General features: G+C 45.1%; 1 protein-coding gene across 1 annotated transcript; it reads left to right on the top strand.

Annotated features, from left to right (window-relative positions):
- Window positions 1-1,129: 1,129 nt before the first annotated feature.
- Window positions 1,130-18,611, top strand: LOC115112252 (cysteine-rich secretory protein LCCL domain-containing 2). The gene is made up of 13 exons (XM_065011950.1): window positions 1,130-1,342; window positions 3,422-3,805; window positions 6,772-6,890; window positions 9,836-9,968; window positions 11,760-11,875; window positions 12,359-12,636; window positions 12,757-12,884; window positions 12,973-13,103; window positions 13,231-13,274; window positions 13,387-13,459; window positions 13,846-13,921; window positions 15,536-15,666; window positions 16,751-18,611. Exons 2-13 carry the CDS (start codon window positions 3,530-3,532, stop codon window positions 16,800-16,802), a joined length of 1,557 nt encoding a protein of 518 aa, XP_064868022.1. The 5' UTR covers window positions 1,130-1,342; window positions 3,422-3,529; the 3' UTR covers window positions 16,803-18,611.
- Window positions 18,612-19,704: the final 1,093 nt, after the last annotated feature.

The raw sequence follows: 19,704 nt of genomic DNA, 5'->3' as shown, positions 1-19,704 counted from the left end.
GCCTCTACATCCACAGGTCTGGGTCAGTACAGAAGATGTAGGCATGTATGTTATACTTCACATGTGGAGTGTGATGTAGAGGTCGGTGTGCCAGTGATGCAGTGTGTGAATCACAGTGTGTGAATCACAGTGTGTGAATCACAGTGTGTGAGTGTGTGAATCACAGTGTGTGAATCACTGTGTGTGAATCACTGTGTGTGAATCACAGTGTGTGAATCACTGTGTGAATCACAGTGTGTGAATCACAGTGTGTGAATCACAGTGTGTGAATCACAGTGTGTGAATCACAGTGTGTGTAAAGTTCCACCTTGGATTCCCACTCTGACGGGAGGCTTGGTCTCCACACCTGGGGGTAGAAATGTGAGTTCCCCATGGGTTAAGTCATTGTCACGGAGACCATGCTGAGCTGTACCAGAGGGAGGGAGATGGAGAGACTGCTCTGACAAACTGGGTACTTGGTACAGATGTGTATGGGGTGTTTGCACATGTGAGGACAGTGCAGAGAGAAGAGCGTAGTAAGAGCACCACCTATTCTTTATTCCTGTTTGATTTACAACTGTTCTGTTTCAGAATCAAGCTGCCCCTCCACTCTGCTATGGAAATAGGACATTCTGTCATGACATACCTTGAGTGGCATCAAAGCAAGGCATCAAAATAAAAAACCAACAAGTGAATAGTTGTTCAACCATAAACTGATATCATACCAGCTATCATATCATATATGAAGGATATGTTATAATACAGCTATAGAGATTTATTAATACTAATAGTTCTACACATATTACATTATCACTATCAAAATAAACCAAATTATAATATCGTATGTGGAATTATTAATTATATTTGCATGTATCTGACTCATAATGATATACAATCATGCAATAATCTTTGATAGGCTAATGGTAATTATCGATGAACTGTCTTGAAGAAACTCTGGCAAAGCTTTTGGATTGGAAAAGAACCAGAATAGTTATACAAAACTCTATTACGCATTTCGATTGCTCTGCTTCGTAGTGAATTACATACTTTGTGTTTTCCTTTCGACATCAATCGTCAGAGCGCAGGATGCTTGCCAAGAACATAGCCTTCTTGAGGAGGGAGCTGTGGGAGTGACTAAAGAAAGAAGAGTTCAGATTTGTTTCCCTCATCGCCCGTTCAGCGGGGTCTCTATATAAAGCACTGCGATGCCGTGGTAAAGTTAATCAAAAGTCACAAAGTTACTCTGCCCTCTAGGACCGCAGCCAACGAGTACAGCTCCACTTCAGCACCAATTTAGCAAACGGGAAATACTCAACCGGCGCAGAAGCTTTTGGATAATTGCCGATAATTGCCAGTGATTGAGGTTAGCATGTTTTTCTACATTTAATCACATGTATTCTGCACCATCTATTCACCATATAATTCTATGATTTTGTGTGCCACTGAGTTCAAACGTTTTTATAATGTTCAGATTTGATAAGAATATGTTAACATTTGTTTGTTTAAATAGATTTTCTTTCATCAATGCTGTTGTAAATGAATTAGCTGGTCATGAAATACTAAACGTTTCAATATTGTCTTGAACATTGTTATAACACATGCAGTGCTCCAGCCATCATCACTGTCCACATTTCTGCTTCTGTGCTATAATGTCATCCCAGGTGTCAAATGAAAACTGTGCAACATGGCTTATATCAACAATATAGCTGTTTTGAGTCAGGTTTACCTCAGAGCATGTGTTGTCAACTTGTCCAATGGGAGTTGTGTTGATGTGTGAGACTTCTAGGTTTGACATTGGGGGCAGTATAGGACAGAAGAGCTACTGCAGAGCCACCAGGTGGAAGCTCACCAGCTCCTGTATATGTATGTAGGCAGGGTGGCGTGTGTGTGTGTGTGTGGCTGGCTGCTCTGTCTGTCTGTCTGTCACTCAGGTATAACATTCATGAGAATGATGAGAAAGGCCCAGAAATAAAGGCTGGTGTAGGTTTGGTGTGAGAAGGTAGGCAAGGACACAAAGAGAGGGCCAGAGGAGGGGTGTGGTGGGATGGTTGGGCTGCCTCAGGCCAGCCGGCTGGCTCCCATCGCTGGCTGTGGCTGCTTGGCTCTGTGACAGTGTGTTGACACAGACCGGCCGTGAGACCTCAAGCCGCCGTTCCAGGCTGAGAGAGAGAGAGGAGGAATTGAAGGATGCATGGAGCAGTGGTATGACTGCTCTCTCTCTTTACTTCTCTCCCTCTCTGCCATTCCTTCTCTTGCCGGCTGATTTAGTAGCCCTGCTGTTTGTCTTCTCCTGGCCAATGGGGTTGTGGCTGAGGCTGGGAGCCTGCCTTGTGCCCTGTGAGCCTTGTGTGCTGTGGCAAAGGAGGATGAGAACCACACACTACCTCATATTCATACTAAAATGTTCTCTGCATCTGACTCTTCCCCCCTCTCTCTTTATTTGGCTTTCTCTCCCTCTATTTTCATCTCTCTATCCATCATTTTCTCATTAACTAATAACCTTTTCTGCTGTAGTTCTTCCCTACTCCCTCTCTCCCTCTATTTTCATCTCTCTATCCATCATTTTCTCATGAACTAATAACCATTTCTGCTGTAGTTCTTCCCTACTCCCTCTCTCCCTCTACTGTTTTAGATTGTGATTTTGCAGGTCAGCCAGAGGAGGATCAGAGAGAGGTCACTGAGATGATGGACTTCTTTGCCTGGGAGAGTGAACCTGACTGATTACTCTCTTTCCACCCAGATTATTTATCACTCTGGAATACAGGGTCATTCAGGACAATTGATGGCTTTAATGAAATATCTGCAGTCCTCTTTACCAATAGATCATAGTTCCAAAGGGGCTGAGTAAGACTCCGACAAAAGAAGAAAGTCATTAACAATGTGAATTTCCTTAGTCACTGTGTTGAGCAATCGATGTAAGATTACAATTTGTCATTATTATGGATCTGAAAGGATATCCCCAGCTAATTACTGAAATATGATAGAGCTGAAAAGAGCTTTGAAAGGATTTGGCCAAGCTGAAGATGATCAGGTACAATGTGGAGATTAAACTGATGAGATATTGTTTGACTACTGAAAGCCTTGTAGAGAGAGTGTATCCTTGGATATGGAGTAATACCACTCATTTAATTGCCTCACCTGTGAATACTACAGTACTGTGGATAATTGTTGCAAAATATCTCGGGACTCCACCTTGTTCTTGTGGTAATAGTTATGCAACTTGTTCTCAATGTGGTGAGATCTGCTGTGATATCATTTCCGGACTGATGTATTGCAACCAGTGAAAATGCCTCAATTAAAATGGATCAATACCTCTAGTACAGTTTTCTATTGCAAAACCCAGGGTTCTCTTGCGTTAGCTCAGTCGTCTGTCTGGCCATGTGCTTTGCTCTGTAGTCTGCTTTGTTGGCTGGCCGGCTCACAATGTGTTTTCTCCCAACAGCATTGTCTCAACAGCATTGAACCAGAGCTCACACAAGGCTGCCCACTGTAGTCTGCCTACCCAGAGCCCTAGACACAGACGCCCAGAGACCCGTCCCAGAGACCGGAGATGACTGCTGCCATGCCCTTCTGGCTCTCAGCCCTCACCCTCACCCTAAACCTCCTGGTCCTCTCTGCCAGGGAAGGAGCTGCCCTCTTCCTGCCCGACTCCAATGAGCTGCGGCAGCTACTGAGCCGGTACCAGGATGACCAGAACAGCACCGATAACACAACGGGTAGTAGGACCCGACGGGCCATTCAGTGGACAGACCGCGGGGAGATTCTACAACTGCACAACAAACTGAGAGGACAAGTCTACCCCACCGCATCCAATATGGAGTACATGGTGAGAATTGCAATGCTGAAATGTACACTACCGTTCAAAAGTTTGGGGTCACTTAGAAATGTCCTTTGTTTTTGAAAGAAAAGCACATTTTTTTGTCCATTTAAAATAACATCAAATTGATCAGAAATACAGTGTAGATATTGTTAATGTTGTAAATGACTGTTGTAGCTGGAAATTGCAGATTTTTTAATGGAATATCTACATAGGCGTACAGAGGCCCATTATCAACAACCATCACTCCTGTGTTCCAATGGCACGTTGTGTTAGCTAATCCAAGTTTATCATTTTAAAAGGCTAATTGATCATTAGAAAAGCCTTTTGCAATTATGTTAGCACAGCTGAAAACTGTTCTAATTAAAGAAGCAATAAAACTGTCCTTCTTTAGACTAGTTGAGTATCTGAAGCATCAGCATTTGTGGGTTCAATTAATTACAGGCTCAAAATGGCCAGAAACAAAGGACTTTCTTCTGAAACTCGTCAGTCTATTCATGTTCTGAGAAAGTAAGGCTATTCCATGCGAGAAATTGCCAAGAAACTGAGGATCTCGTACAATGCTGTGAACTAATCCCTTCACAGAACAAGCCCTTAACTGGCAGCTTCATTAAATAGTATCCGCAAAACACCCGTCTCAACGTCAACAGTGAAGAGGTGACTCCGGGATGCTGACCTTCTAAGCAGGGTTGCAAAGAAAAAGCAATATCTCAGAATGGCCAATAAAAGATTAAGATGGACAGAAGAACACAGACACTGGATAGAGGAACTCTACCTAGAAGGCCAGCATCCAAGAGTCACCTCTTCACTGTTGACGTTGAGACTGGTGTTTTGCGGGTACTAAGGTGAAAAATCCCTAATTGCTCTAGGGTTGCCATTGATATTGGCTGACCCTGGCCGTGACCCCCAATTCACACGTGTGAAATAGGACATATATAAGCACCCACCAATGTGTTATTACTAGATAGTACAGAGAGATGGAGGTAAACATCAGCATCAGTCTCTGTTGCTCAGGAAATACCAAGGTCTTATGTTTATGCGACAGGGATATAATGTAGGTGAGTGTTTATAGGCTCCGCTTTCAGTGGGAGGGTTTTGGTTTTTACTACTGTTAGGTTCTGAACAAACAGAGTAAAAACTCATGGACATCTAGAAAAAGCTCAAACCAAGTTTATTCACCCACTGGTTCATACAGCTGCAAAGACAAAGACATGATTACACAAGAACAAATATTTATGCTTTCCTACTAGGCGCAGTCAACTCCTTGCACATCTAGACAGCCAATACATCTCTGTTGCTAGTCAGGAACTTAATTGGTTCCTCTCACTGATGTAGCCATGGCCCTGCCTGATGCAAGAACCTTCCTGGGTGTGGAAGTATATGTGTGTGTAATAGGACTGTTTCCTTCTCACTTCATCTGACCTGACCTCGGGCCGTCTTCCTCACCCTGGTCCGCAACTGTCCTACCTTATCAGTGACTGAAACCAGACTGTTTTCCCTTTGCCTTCCTCCTTAGGCTCCATGATATTTAACAATACCATGTTTTGACAGAATGTAAACTTTCTGCACTCCCCCTTGTCTCACTCAGTAACTTCCCCTACACCTAGGTTCTATCCACCCTACATGGACCCCAACATATACATTCATTATACATGTAAAGTCATCAATAAGTTCTAGTATGGTAACATGAATAAGGATAAGAGCGTCTGCTAAATGACTTAAATGTAAATGTATGTTTTCAAGCTAGAACCCAACACGGCAACAATCTTCTCTCCTGGAAAAGATGAGCTCATGGTAGTCAACTGCTGGCAGCCTGGAGAGGAGCTGGCTTACTGGGAGGATAATTACACTGACTCTACACTACCTGCTGGGAGTCAGACACTGCAGAGAGGGGTGAATGAGGACAGGGTAGGCCAGGGGAGGACAGAGAGAATGAGGGAGGCCAGAGTGGCCAGTGGAGGAGAAACGGAGTGCTACATGAAGGAGGGATGGATAGAATGGGAAGGGGACTGTGGAGAAGAGAGAGCACTGAATGTTATTGAGAGCGATAGTGTTTATGGAATGTGGTGACTGGGTAAGAGGGTGTGCTGAGTTTAAGGTTAATATAGTTTAGATGGACAGACTCGGGGGGGGGGGGGGTAGTACAGATGTAGTACTGACAGTGTGATGTCTTGTCTATGTGACTGTGGTGTGGTCTGGCAGGAGAGGAAGGGCCATGAAGTCTCCCTCTGCCCTGCTCTTCTGTTCTCTGCCAGGCCTCAGCCAACAAGCTTGGTTCTGAGGACAGGACTGGAGGTATAGCCGAGCTGGCATAGTCATGGGCATGCATATGTATGTGTGTGTATTTGTATGTGTGGTGGTGGTGACCACCAAGGGCCTGGAAATGTACTGAGGAGAGACACTGTGAGGCGCCACACTGTACCAGTCCCCTCCTCCCCCTCCTCCCCCATATCCTAGTGGTGAGAGTGGTGGCAGAGATGAGGTGCATCCTCCCCTTTCCACCCTCTTTTCCACGGGTAGAGAGAGAAACTCGCTTAGGAAATATGCCTAATTCAGCTGTGATTGCTGGGGATTTGTAGTGGAGTGGGGCCAGGCGCTGCTCCACTCACATTTCCTGGGCTAAAGCTAATGTTTTACTTGTATCCAGATCAATTTCAGCTCCCTGGGAAGGAAGAGGGAGAGCAGAGGCCTACAAAGGTAGCTAGTGCTTAGGTAGGTAGCTATGAGGAGACAGGAGGAGCAGTTATTATATGAAGGGGATCTACCTGGTGGCCTGATATTAAAGCAGCTGGGGTAAGTCTAGCTGTGGTGATGGTCTTGGATGCAGGTAGTTTTGATGGGTCTGTCTCACTGTTCACTGATCATATGTTGGAGTGTGTCACAGTGTGGACCCCTTTGCTGTCATTAATGTTACTGAAATGTGTGAGTTTTAGTGTTACAACTTTGTTCTAACAGTGTTATTTGTGTGTTTCCAGGTCTGGGATGATGAGCTGGAGAGGTCAGCCACTCACTGGGCAGAGGCATGCCAGTGGGAACATGGACCTAATGACCTGCTCATGTCCATCGGTCAGAACCTCGCCGTTCATTGGGGCAGGTAAGACAATGTGACACACACACACGAATGCATACACACATGTACACTCTGCACACACACACACACTCTTTGTGCTTTATGCTGTCTGCTACTGAGTCTATGTGAGTCTGTAGTGTGGCTGTTGTGTGTGGATGTACACTGAGTGAACAAAACATTTTGAACATCTGCTCTGTCCATGATAGACTGACCAGGTGAAAACTATGATCCCTTATTTATGTCACTTGTTAAATCAACTTCAATCAGCGTAGATGAAGGGGAGAAGACAAGTTAAAGAAAGATTTTTAAGCCTTGAGACAATTAAGACATAGATTGTGTATGTGTACCATTCAGAGGGTGAATGAGCAGGAAAAAGGTTTAAGTGACTTTGAACGGGGTATGGTAGTAGGAGCCAGGCGCACCGGTTTGTGTCAAGAACTGCATCACTGCTGGTTTTTTCATGCTCAACTGTTTCTCGTGTGTATCAAGAATGGTCCATCACCCAAATCACATCTAGCCAACTTTTGGATGCCTACGGGAGGGCGTCTCCCGCTCAGCCCAGTCCAAGCTCTTTTCTGTCTTGGCACCCCAATGGTGGAGTCCCTGCCCATCTTCTGAAAACATCTGAAACCATACCTCTTAAAACAGTATATTTTTTCAAATGTTATTTTGTTTTTATTGAGGAACACAAAGAAAGTACAAATGAAGTAAAAGAACAACAAAAAAGATCTGTCAGTTACAGCGCGCATCACACGTTCATCAGAGTAGTTACATTGACATCATCTTTGAATTAGACCATTTTCAAGTACGAAACCTATTTGTCCCAGTATTCCTGACCTCTCTCCTGTTGAGTTCTTAAAGCAAAGGTCATATACTCCATGTGGTGTATTTTTTTTACCATATCTATCCATTGTGTCACGGTGGGAGAGTCTTTTTGTAGCCATTTCCTAGTGATAGCCTTTTTACTGGCTGCCAGTAGGACCTTCAAGAGGTACTTTTCTCTAGTGTGTAAGTTATCCGGTATTTCACCCAAGTACAAAGAAATGAATGTTTGTTTTATGTCAAAACCCATTATCTTACCAATGTTAGATCTTATCTCTCCCCAGTTTGTTTCGATTGCAGGGCAGGACCAAAATCTATGAGAGTGATCCACCCTTGATAGTCCGCATTCTCTCCAACAAGTGTGTAGGGAACCAGTCTGTTTTGATTTCAGTTTAGGTGTTATGAAGAAACGTATAACATTCTTCCAACAGAATTCTCTCCAAGACCTTGAGTTGGTGGAGCTTTGTTGAGTCTCTAATATGTTCAACCATTTCTGTTTAATATAGTTTGTAGATTGTTTCTTTGAGGATTGATTACCCAAGTAAAGATTGGAAATAGTTTTTTTGATACTCCCCAATTTGTATGCGTTAGTGAATACTTGGATACAGTTTTGAGGTGTTCGAGGGTCAATCACTTTTATCTCCCGTAAGAAATAGTGCCGAACTTGTAGATATCTGTAAAAATCTTGTTTATCCAAGCCATGTTTTTTACTTATGTCCTGGAGGTTCTCTAGGTTCCCATTCCTTATAATTGTACTGAATGAAGTGATGCCTTTCTGCGTCCACTGTTTAAATCTGCTGTCCTGAGTTGCAGGGATGAAGCTGGGGTCGTATGTGGGCCAACTCAGCAATTTGACCTCTGTCTAAATGATTTTGCTTAACTACCTTAAACCATGTCTTAAGAGAGAAATAAATCCACTGATGTTGTCTAGGTCTCAATTGGGCTGACACAAAATATTATTTTAGGCTCTCCAAACAGTATCTTAAATAATCCTCCTCCTCACCTCGACTCCCCCCTCTCCCCACACACATACACACTCCACCTCTCCTTCTAGCTCTGACTCTACTGATAACCGTTATTGAAGAAAAATGTACTTTCTATTTGTGTGATATGTGGCTGTCCCATCCACAGTAACTATCTTAAGATGAATGCATTAACTGTATGTTGCTCTGGACAAGAGTGTCTGCTAAATGACTAAAATTAAACATTTAAAAACATGGGCCAGCATCCTTGTGAAAAGCTTTCGACACCTTGTAGAATTCATGCCCTGACAAATTGAGGCTGTTCTGAGGGCAAAGGTGGGGTGGAGTGGAGCTTAATATTAGGAAGGTATTCATAATGTTGGGTATACTCGGTGTATGTATTTGTGCTGTGTGTTTGTTAGGGTATTCAGAGCATTGCAGCCTGACAGTGGGGCTCTTTGTGTATGACAGTGGAGGGCTCCCTCAGCAGGTGCCATTCCGGGAATCCGCTCACTTGAGCTCTCACAGCCCCCCTCCCTCCCTCCCTCTCTCTCTCCCTCTCTCTCTCCCTCTCTCCCTCTCCCTCTCTCTCCCCCCCTCTCTCACAGCCCCCTCTCTCCCTCTCTCCCCCTCTCTCACAGCCCCCTCTCTCTCTCTCTCTCTCTCTCTCTCTCTCTCTCCCTCTCTCTCCCTCTCTCACAGCCCCCTCTCTCACAGTCTCCCTCTCTCCCCCTCTCTCACAGCCCCCTCTCTCTCTCTCCCTCCCTCTCTCCCCCTCTCTCTTCTGATGCCAGCACCGGCTAGGGCTGTTTTTCTCCTTCTCCACTGCGAGTTTGTAGTCTCAGCATTTTTCAATACCGTAAAAAGAGATGTTTACAATAAAGGGCCATAATTGATTCGACAGGCTGTGGAGCCGTGTTTAGTTTTTGTAATTTTTTTCTCAGCATGGCTCATGTTCCCCGATGTTGGAGGGAAACAGACTGTGAGTGTGTCTGTGTGTCTGCTGGGTCAGAACCGGACTAATCAGTGGAGGCCTGAGGGGAGGCTGGTGCAGTGCGTCTCAAGCCCAGCCAAAGCACCTGGCAGCCCCCTCAGATATCCCTCATGTGGCCCTGGCAGCTGGAGGTCCTCCTGTATGAGCTCTCTGTGCTGCTGAGGCTGATGCTGCTCCCTCTGTGTCTACAGGTACCGCTCCCCGGCCTACCACGTCCAGGCCTGGTATGATGAGGTGAAGGACTACACCTACCCCTACCAACATGAGTGCAATCCCTGGTGTCCCGACCGCTGCTCAGGGCCCATGTGCACCCACTACACCCAGGTGAGTCTTGGCTGGGGGAGAAACGGGGTGGGGGTTCTGAGTTTGGAGCTTTGAGTTCATGAGCCTGTGCAGTGTTCAAGATCATAAGTCTCCTTTCTACCATCAGTATATAATGGACAGCATGTGACTTTTAAATGTGATGCTGCTGCAGGTATTCAGGTCCTGTGTAAAAACAACGCATTACCTGCAGCCTCTTCAACGGGTGCCTTAAACAGTGTGGTTACCATAGGACCACATGGGGGCACAGTAGTGTAGTGACAGGGGAAGATATGTGCTTGCCTCAGGACCATTAAACCATCACATCAGAAAGGGTGCAACAAAGTGGTAGAAAGAGGAATAAACAGAGGGGAAGAGAGGGACAAGAGGGGGACAAAGAGGGAGAATTGGCCTCCTCTCCTCATAGACTTTACTTTGTAGCTGGGATGGGTTTGTGAAAACAGCCCGACTCATCCTCCTGCATCTGCATACTTCACATGGGAAACCAGGTCACTAGCATCTGGAAACACTTCCCAGACACACCAATCATCTCTGTGTTTGACCTGGATTCCTTTGAAGATGGAATGCGGGGAACAATGTCAAGTCTGAACACCCTCTCCTTGTTTCTGCCTTTCATATTCTAGACATACTAGTGTAGCGTAGCATAGTTGGGGTCCAATCCCTACCATAACACTGCAAAGCTAGGTTATGCTAGCCCCTCCGGGTCAGTATCCTCACAGTCTCTCTCTGGGATGACACAGAGCTTTACCACAGGCTCCAGCCCTCATCATCACATCTCTGTGTATGCTGTAGTGGTGTAGCAGTGTGGTGTCTATGCTGAGTCATTGTCTCTAAGTCAATACTGCCTGTGGCCTCTCACTGGCCCAGGAAAGGGAAACACATTCCTGAAAGAGAGGGGGGAGAGGAGTGAGAGTCAGAGAGAGAGGAGGAGGAAGGAGAATTAGGGGTACAGGGGGAAAGTGTGGTATTGGAGTCATGTAACAAACTCTCAGTAGTAGGACTGCCTGGCTGTCAAATCCATAGGGGATGCCTGTAGCTTTACATTTAAGTAGTTAAAAAAAAACTGTATTACTATAATGTTTGTTATTTTTCACTTTTGTAGTTGGCGTTTGAATTTTGATTGATACTGTTATTGTACTGCATTGTTGAGGAGAGTTAGCTAGCAAGCATTTCACTGTACCTTGTGCATGTGACCAATAAACTTTGATTTGATTTAACTACCTCTCCATATTGACAGAGGAAGTGGGCCTGTCCAGAGTTGTCTTTGTTCAGTCCGAGCCACTGCCAGTATCATTTATTTACATTATTAAACTGGATCATGAGAATGATCACAGAATGTCGCAGGAAACAAACTGTGGTCACATTCGACTTCTATCTCCCTCTGACTGGGGCCGAATGAAAGAGCAGCCTCTTCTAAGGGCCCCTGTGGCCCCATCAATCTGCCTCCAACACCCCAGCATGGGAACCACTTCCTGTGGCAGGAATGCGGGATCTATGAGGGTCGAGAGAGATGAGTGAGAAAAGGAGAGAGGTCTACAGTGACATGGTGCTTCCTACTAATGTGTCTGTGAGGCTCTTTCTCTGACCTCCATAGCCACCCGTGTCAGGCCCTTTCAAAGGCTGCAGGGCTCCAGGTCAAATAGTTTCAGCTCGTAGAGTTGTCTGCACTTTTATGTGGAGCTGAGGAACTGTGTCAGTGGAGATGGATGTGTGGTCATAGAAAGAACAACGAGTCAGCAATGCGAATATCCTTTTATAATAACAATGTTAATGGAAGTGTTGTCTTCTCTGCAGCTGGTCTGGGCCACCACTAGTCATGTGGGGTGTGCAGTGCACGTGTGTCCCAGGATGAACGTGTGGGGGGAGATCTGGGAGAACGCTGTTTACCTCGTCTGCAACTACTCCCCCAAGTAAGACCGACTCACTAACGTTACTCTCATTTCCCCACTCATTCACATATCATGTCTCCAGTGTTCTGTTTTACATACTTCTTACCACCACATGGGGTGTTTACCTAATACCAAACGCTTTTGAGGGCACATGTCAGGGTATGAATTGTTCTGTCTAATGTTACAGTTAAAGTGTCTGTCTAAGAAGTATTTCATGACACATTGAGGCCAATTCTGAAATTCCAGCAGAAGTTCAAATATAAAAATAATAAAGGCAGGGGAAAGAGAAACAGGTCCTAAACAGAATGTTCCAGACAGACCTCGTTTCATTTCCAGAGGGACAGCGAGTGTGTTTTCATTATCCAGCTGGACTCAAGGTTTTAAGAGTGTGTGATAATGTGCAAAGAACACGTGAATAATTACTAGGCCATGTGCCGTGACGGCTGAGTGCTGATTAGTTTCCAGCCAGTCATCCTGACCACTGTGCTCCTTCCTTCTCCCCAGGGGAAACTGGATCGGAGAGGCCCCTTACCAACATGGGCGCCCATGCTCCCAGTGCCCTCCTAGCTATGGAGGAAGCTGCAGGGACAACCTTTGCTTCAAGGGGGACTCTCAGCGTTCTGAGACTGAGGACATGAACGAGGTGGAGAAAGCTCAGATTCCCATGTCACCCCGCACCACCACCAAGCCTGTCCCCAGACCCCAACCCAAGCCTGCTGCTCCCAAGAAGCCCTCCGCTCCCAAGCCTTCCACTCCCAAGGCTCCCACCAGCACTTTCCTTGGTGAGTTTGACTAGTGGGAATCGTGGTGGGGACTTTCAAAGTTGACTGTTTGAATGTACTGTTTGGGAAGGAATGCCACTGAAATCCCTTATTGACCAGTCATTTATTTGTCGTCCACAGCCCAAAACATCAAGTGTGAGACCAAAATGCGTGACAAGTGCAAGGGAGCAACCTGCAACAGATTCAACTGCCCTGCTAACTGCCAGAACAAGAAAGGGAAAGTGTGGGGGACACTCTTCTATGATGTGGTGAGTCTCACACTGAAGTCCAACATTTCACACTATACAGTTAGTATGCCTGAATGTGTTTCTAAGGATTCTGTTTCTATTTTTCCAGCAATCAAGTATCTGTCGTGCTGCTATGCATTATGGCATCATCAATAACAATGGTGGTCTGGTGGACACTACGAGGAAAGACAAGTTGCCATTCTTCGTCAAGGCAACAAAGAACGGCATTGAGTCATTCAGGTAGATATTTCTGGCAGTCTTTATTTTCTGTCGTCATTCTGCCTGCTATGCTCATTCATGGTTTGTGAAATGAATGATTTCCTGAAATGTAAGGCTCTTCTAATGCCTGACTTTGATCTCTTCACAGTAAATACAAAGCCGGCAATGCATTTGTGGTGTCCAAAGTGGAAAGTAAGTCAAACTTTTTCCAGAATAAGTGGAGCATGCACACCCTTGTTTTTACCTTCTTCACCTGATGACTTTTGCAGCTGTTGATGGCGTTTGTCTCCTCTCTGTACCACAGGACAATCAGTGGACTGCTATGCAACAGTGGCGGAGATCTGCCCCTTTAAGAAGCCCTACTCCAACTGCCCAAGGTGCCCAGCTCCTCTCCCCCCACCATTGTTTCACACGCACAACAAGAAGTGATGACTTGTGAATTAAGGGCTTTGCTTTGTAAGCTAAATCTAATTAGAGTCAGATTCCTGCTCTGGGCCAAATTCTTTAAACCTTCAGTCCAAAACCCCTGGAATCTCCTAAACATGCAGACTCTGCTAGAAGGAAGCGTCAGTCTTTCCTCTGTTCTACAGAAGTTCTATGGGAAATGTGTTGGTTATTCATAACATGACATACATTACTTTTAGCTAAATGGCAAATTCGTGCATAAATCCTGCATTTCTCATTGTTGCAACATAAACCTTGGGTCTGCCCATTCAATTGTATTTGTTAATAATAGTGCAATCTCAATGTGTCTCTCCCTCAGAGTGTTCTGTCCGGCCAACTGCAAGAACGAGCCATCCTACTGGGCTCCGGTGGTTGGGAACAGCTTCTACACAGAGGTAAGTACTGGATCTAGTCACTGGGTATACCAGAAGGGCCTCACCATGCCTGTCATATCCTCACCATGCCTGTCCTATCCTCCTGACCATGCTGAGAGGTCATACTGACAGAGGACAAAACATTTGTCCCCACTGGGCCTGCCAGACAGATACACCTCAGTGTGTCTGCTCCCCAGAGAACTGTATCTGACTGGAACACTGAGCAGATTTATGTTGGACAGCAGATGAGTGCGGTCTAGCCCCGTTGAGCACTTAAGAGACTGTGGCCTGAGGCGACCACGAGCAACTTCTGAATAGCGGTGTGAACATAGTTGGAATGGGAGCACTGGTGATGCAGGCCTGGTAATGGTCGCCAGTAATGTCTCTCCCAGTGCTGAGTTCGACCACACACAGCTGCTCAGTCCTGGCTGGCTGACTAACTGACTCATAACTGGCCCAGAGATTGCATGCCTGAGGCCTGAGGCCTGAGGCATGGGACTGTGTCAGGAGAGGGCTTTAGGACCAGTCTCAGAGAGGGAGGAGCAGTGGGACACACTGTCACCTCCATTATTGTCACATCACCTCAGTTCCTGTCAGATCACCTCTATCACTTCCTAATGACCCGAGGACAAATCTCAAGTGATACACTATACTCCATACAGAGCGCTACCTTTGGCCAGAGACACATACGGCTCTAGTGACAAGGAGTGCACTATATAGAGAATAATATGCCATTGGAGAGACGCCATATGTCATTCTAAAATCACCTCTGGCCTAAGTTGCAAATTGCATGTGTAAGCTAATGTGAGACTGCAGTGGGTGAAAGGGAGTGAAACAAATAATGATGCTCCCCTGGGAACCATTTTGGACCTAAATTGACCCAGTTACATGAAGTTGATGTTTTACGTGTTCTTGCCTCGAACGAACTTGACGACTCTTGTTTTCCACCAACATTATTTCACTTAGATGTAGTCCAACTGGACACAGCAGTTTCCCAGAGATCTCAAACAGAGCCCAATGACTGTATTTTGTCAGGGCAGAGCCTGATTCTAACACTTAAACACTCACAGCGCCAACTAACACTGAGCAAAACACAGCAGAAGGAGAAGTACAGGCCTATATTGACATGACAGAAGTCCCCAGACACATGTCCGGTTCACCAGACACCAGGGAATGTGGCCTGTGTTAGGCTAGACCAGTGTAATGGAGTATGATGAATGAGCTTCCAGGTTAGAGATAAGGACCCAGGGTCTGACACGCTGGAGCCAGACTCAGTGCTTCGGACTGGGGGACAGGAGGCACCATGCCCTGCCTCAGAACCATGTGTGGAGTGTACAGCTCTCTGCTGCTGTCTGTCATCTGTAATCCAGAGTGGGGCAGCAGTTTACATCCTGATAATAATGTGCCTGGCTTCGGCCTTGCTAATGTACATGTACAGGATTTGTACAAATGGAATGCTCTGGAAACGAATACATTGACTGTATTTGGTGTGGCTCTGTGCACTGTATGTGCCTGTACTGTACCTAATACAAGAAGCTTTACTGATATAGTGAAATGGAATAATAAGCCATGAGTGCTGTATCTGATCGCATGAGAGGTATATTGAACCCTCTCTTCTGATCTCCCCTCCCTCAGCGCTCCAGTATCTGCCGGGCAGCCATCCATGCCGGGGTGATCCAAGCCGGCGGGGGCTACGTGGACGTCCTGGCCCTGGATAAGAAGAAGAGTTATGTTGGTGTCCTGAAGAACGGCATCCAGTCAGAGAGGTGGGTGCCTGCTCTACCCTCCTCTTCCCCTGTAAAATACCCTTCCCTGCCCTCTCCCTACCCTTCCCTCGCACACCCTTCCCTCACACACCCCTCCCCTGTCAGACAGAGGTCTAGGGCTCAAGCACGGAAGCCATTGGCGCCAAGTCCATGTTTGGCACACAGGGGTGCAAGAGTAATGGTGTGGTTTGGTGTGTGGACGGCCCACACATGAACTCTTTGCTTATTTTACCCGGATATTCAATGGAGTGTGCAAAGTGCTGCATGGCCAAAATCAGCTGAACTAGAGTACAGTGGAATCTAATGCTGAAATCAAGGGCCCCCTACCTGGGAGCCTCACCTTGACCTTAGTGTGAGTGAGGACATGGGCTGTCAGTGACAGGGAACGGTATGGTATTACAACCATGGCCATCAACAGTCAGCCCCCGGTGTGATAGAGACTGATCCAGAGGTTGACTTCTGTCCAAGTGATGACCCAGTAGTTAGGAAGTGGGGCGTACATGTAGCTGGTTGGGTGGACGGTTCTTTAATAAGGAGGAAATAATCACAGCCTATCCATTTACCCGGGGATGGAAAAGCTGTCGGCGGCTGACTCAGTGCTTCCCTCTGCAGATAATTGCAGCCAATCTGATGCCAATGGGACGGGCATCATCCTGTGATTACTGAGATTGGCAGGCCTTCAAGGCCTCTCCACTAATGAATTAATAGCAAAGCCGTCAGGCCCAGCACAATAGTCAATAGTGGTTGTTGGAAAGATCACTCAGTCACTATTACAGCATGGCTAACAATGAGCCAGTGTTTGAGTCATGTTTTCAGGTACGACCACTGTGATTACGCTACTCTTACTGTAGGATGTCATGAGCAACAGGCTGACTTGAATTGGAGCCACACACGATCAATGACAAAAATACATTTGGTCTACAAAACAACTGACTGACTTGACAGCAATATGGTTTATATTATTGTAGTTATCTTTAGATTTATGTCACTTTATCTTAGTAATGAGTTGAAAGGACACTGGTTAACTGTTTGAGTTCATGAATGAATTCTCGATGTAACCGTCTCTCTCACTTCTCATTTGCAGTAAGAGCAATCCAGAGGGTGGCTCGTTCCGTGTTTTTGCTGTGAGGGAGTGAGTCTCCTCCATCTCAGAGCCTCCCACTCATTGGTTCAAGGACTAACAGGGTCCCCCATCTGCTCTCAAGGGGCAGGAAGTGCCCACAGGTTCGATGCCATGGCAACTCCTCCCATCTGTCTCTGTCCCCCACTCTGGGAGGAAGCAGAACTTCCCATTGGACCAACAGACACTTCTCCCTCTTAGCTAATAAACAGTAGCTGACTGCTCAATTCGGTGGCTAACATCACAAAGAACCCTTCTGCCTTCTCCTACCCTTCTCACCTTTAAACCCCAGATGTGGATATTTTTGTAAGATACACAAACGTTAATGCAAAATGATGTGTAACATCAAAGACCAATAGAACAGCTGGTGCTGGAACTCTGCGTCTTGACATGTAGTTAGATTTCAAATCAAATATGTCATATTTGTTTATATTTTATGTTCTTAATACAAAAGTGAATCATTGGTCTCCATGCACAGGAATGTATATTGATCACTGTATTTAATCATTCTGTACAGATTTAATTCATTAATTTTGTCCTTCTTAAATGGGTGTATATTGACAGTTTTATGTGTTTATAATGTATTTTGTAGCTTGTCTCTGCTTTCCTAACCCATTTATGCTTTCATCGTGGTCTTTACCTTTGGCGGATAGGCCATGGTGCTTGAGTTAGGAGAGGATCTGTGTTTGGCATGCTGGACGAGCTCACAGTGGACAGACAGACGGGCAGACAGAGACAGACATACTTAGGGGTTGCGTAGGAAGGGAAGGGGAATGAGGAGGAGGAGGGGAAGGCAATACCTCCAAGGAAAAGAAACCTTTCCTGAATACAGCTTGTACGACTTCCAGTGTCAATAATGTTCAGACGATCTGGTTAAGGTACAAAAACATTGTAGCAAGGTTCTGTCCACTGTGAGCTCAGGAAGGCAATGGGAGCTTGTGTGGGCAGGGCTTTCAAAATGGTGGCATATCTGGCTTCATCCAAGGACATTCACAGATGAACAATGTTCTTTTTTGATAAATGATTCTGTATTTAAAATAGCTCACTGCTTTATTCGCCCCTTTCCTCTCTTGATGCCATGTGTTTTGATTGAATGAGAGAAATACTCCAAGATAGGTTGAATTTGTCCCCACTTAAGACAGTTGAATGTTGTAGGTTTTGTAGAAAGAGGGTCTTATACAGTCCAATGTGAGAAAGGTGTGCCAAGTGTTCCTATCAGCAGGCTTAGCTTCAGTTAGGATTCATGCACTAGGTAATGATTTGTAAATTACACAGAGGATGCAGAACATGGATCTGTTTAAACCACTCATACCCAGGGATGTAATAAATAGTTACTTATCCAGAAGGAAGGCACACAGAGGCAGAGGCAGGCTTCAGTTGGGGAATATCCTCTTAAATGCTGAGACTTTGTCGTGAGAGGAGAGTAAATCTATGTAAATTGATGCTGGAGGTTTAGGGTCTCCTAAAGAAGGACATTAGGTATCCTCTATATATCCCTAGGCTAGACTGGACAGCAGTGTAGCCATTCTCTCTTTGTTTTAGTTTTCATATTTCTATGTTATTTTTAGGCTACCTCAGTCTTATAGTACATGGGCAATCTTAAAGGAAATGGTAATGGTTTGTACAGCTTTGGAAATGGAGTGTAATACTTGGATTTGTCTTTTCTGAACTGTTCTCTCTGCTGTAAAGCCTTTCTAAATATATGTGTTGTGTTATTTTCGTTTGTTTGTCTAGTTTGTATGGTGTTTATAGGCATTGGATGGGGTTTTGTATTATTATTATTTTTGTACAATTTGAAAATAATTAAAGTTTGAAATAGTTAGAATGTTTGTTTATTTTGTACACTGGATATAGTAGTATACAATGGCTACATTTGCCAAGGTAGTAGGAAGATGTTCCTACAGCAATTTAGCATAAATACTGATTTCTCAACAATCCAACTACAGCAACACATCTTGTACAGCAACACAGCTTGAGCCAGATCATATGACTGGAGCAGTCAGGTGACATGACAGGCATGCTGAGGTCCACAGCAGGCATGAATGGAATAGAGACCTGGGCCACCCAGGTTAGGCCCATTTATCTTTGGAACAACTTCCCTGACCACAGACACGATCTGAACTGGCCTTGGTCTGCCTCTGGTGGGTACAGACATGCAGGAATGGGGTGGAACAGATTCCCACTCAGTTAAAACAATCACTCATCCTTAGGAAGCACAGAGATGGTATGCTGATACTATAGTTCTGTACATCTGAGTTAGCACAGTACAGAGATGGTATGCTGATACTATAGTTCTGTACATCTGAGTTAGCACAGTACATAGATGGTATGCTGATACTATAGTTCTGTACATCTGAGTTAGCACAGTACATAGATGGTATGCTGATACTATAGTTCTGTACATCTGAGTTAGCACAGTACATATATGGTATGCTGATACTATAGTCCTGTACATCTGAGTTAGCACAGTACATAGATGGTATGCTGATACTATAGTTCTGTACATCTGAGTTAGCACAGTACATAGATGGTATGCTGATACGATAGTCCTGTACATCTGAGTTAGCACAGTACATAGATGGTATGCTGATACTATAGTCCTGTACATCTGAGTTAGCACAGTACATAGATGGTATGCTGATACTATAGTCCTGTACATCTGAGTTAGCACAGTACAGAGATGGTATGCTGATACTATAGTCCTGTACATCTGAATTAGCACAGGGCAGAGATGGTATGCTGATACTATAGTTCTGTACATCTGAGTTAGCACAGTACATAGATGGTATGCTGATACTATAGTCCTGTACATCTGAATTAGCACAGGGCAGAGATGGTATGCTGATACTATAGTCCTGTACATCTGAGTTAGCACAGTAATGACACAAGTATGCTACTCAATAGATGTAAAATAATAA

Source organism: Oncorhynchus nerka, linkage group LG27, assembly GCF_034236695.1.
Source record: "Oncorhynchus nerka isolate Pitt River linkage group LG27, Oner_Uvic_2.0, whole genome shotgun sequence".
Taxonomy (NCBI): Eukaryota; Metazoa; Chordata; class Actinopteri; order Salmoniformes; family Salmonidae; genus Oncorhynchus; species Oncorhynchus nerka.
This window is presented reverse-complemented; position numbering and strand designations above follow the sequence as displayed.

Coding starts and splice junctions, on each gene's coding strand:
- LOC115112252 (XM_065011950.1), top strand. CDS start 3,530: ATGACTGCTGCCATGCCCTTCTGGCTCTCAGCCCTCACCCTCACCCTA. Junction 6,891..9,835: donor CTCGCCGTTCATTGGGGCAG/GTAAGACAATGT, acceptor CTGTGTCTACAG/GTACCGCTCCCCGGCCTACC. Junction 12,885..12,972: donor GGACACTCTTCTATGATGTG/GTGAGTCTCACA, acceptor CTATTTTTCCAG/CAATCAAGTATCTGTCGTGC.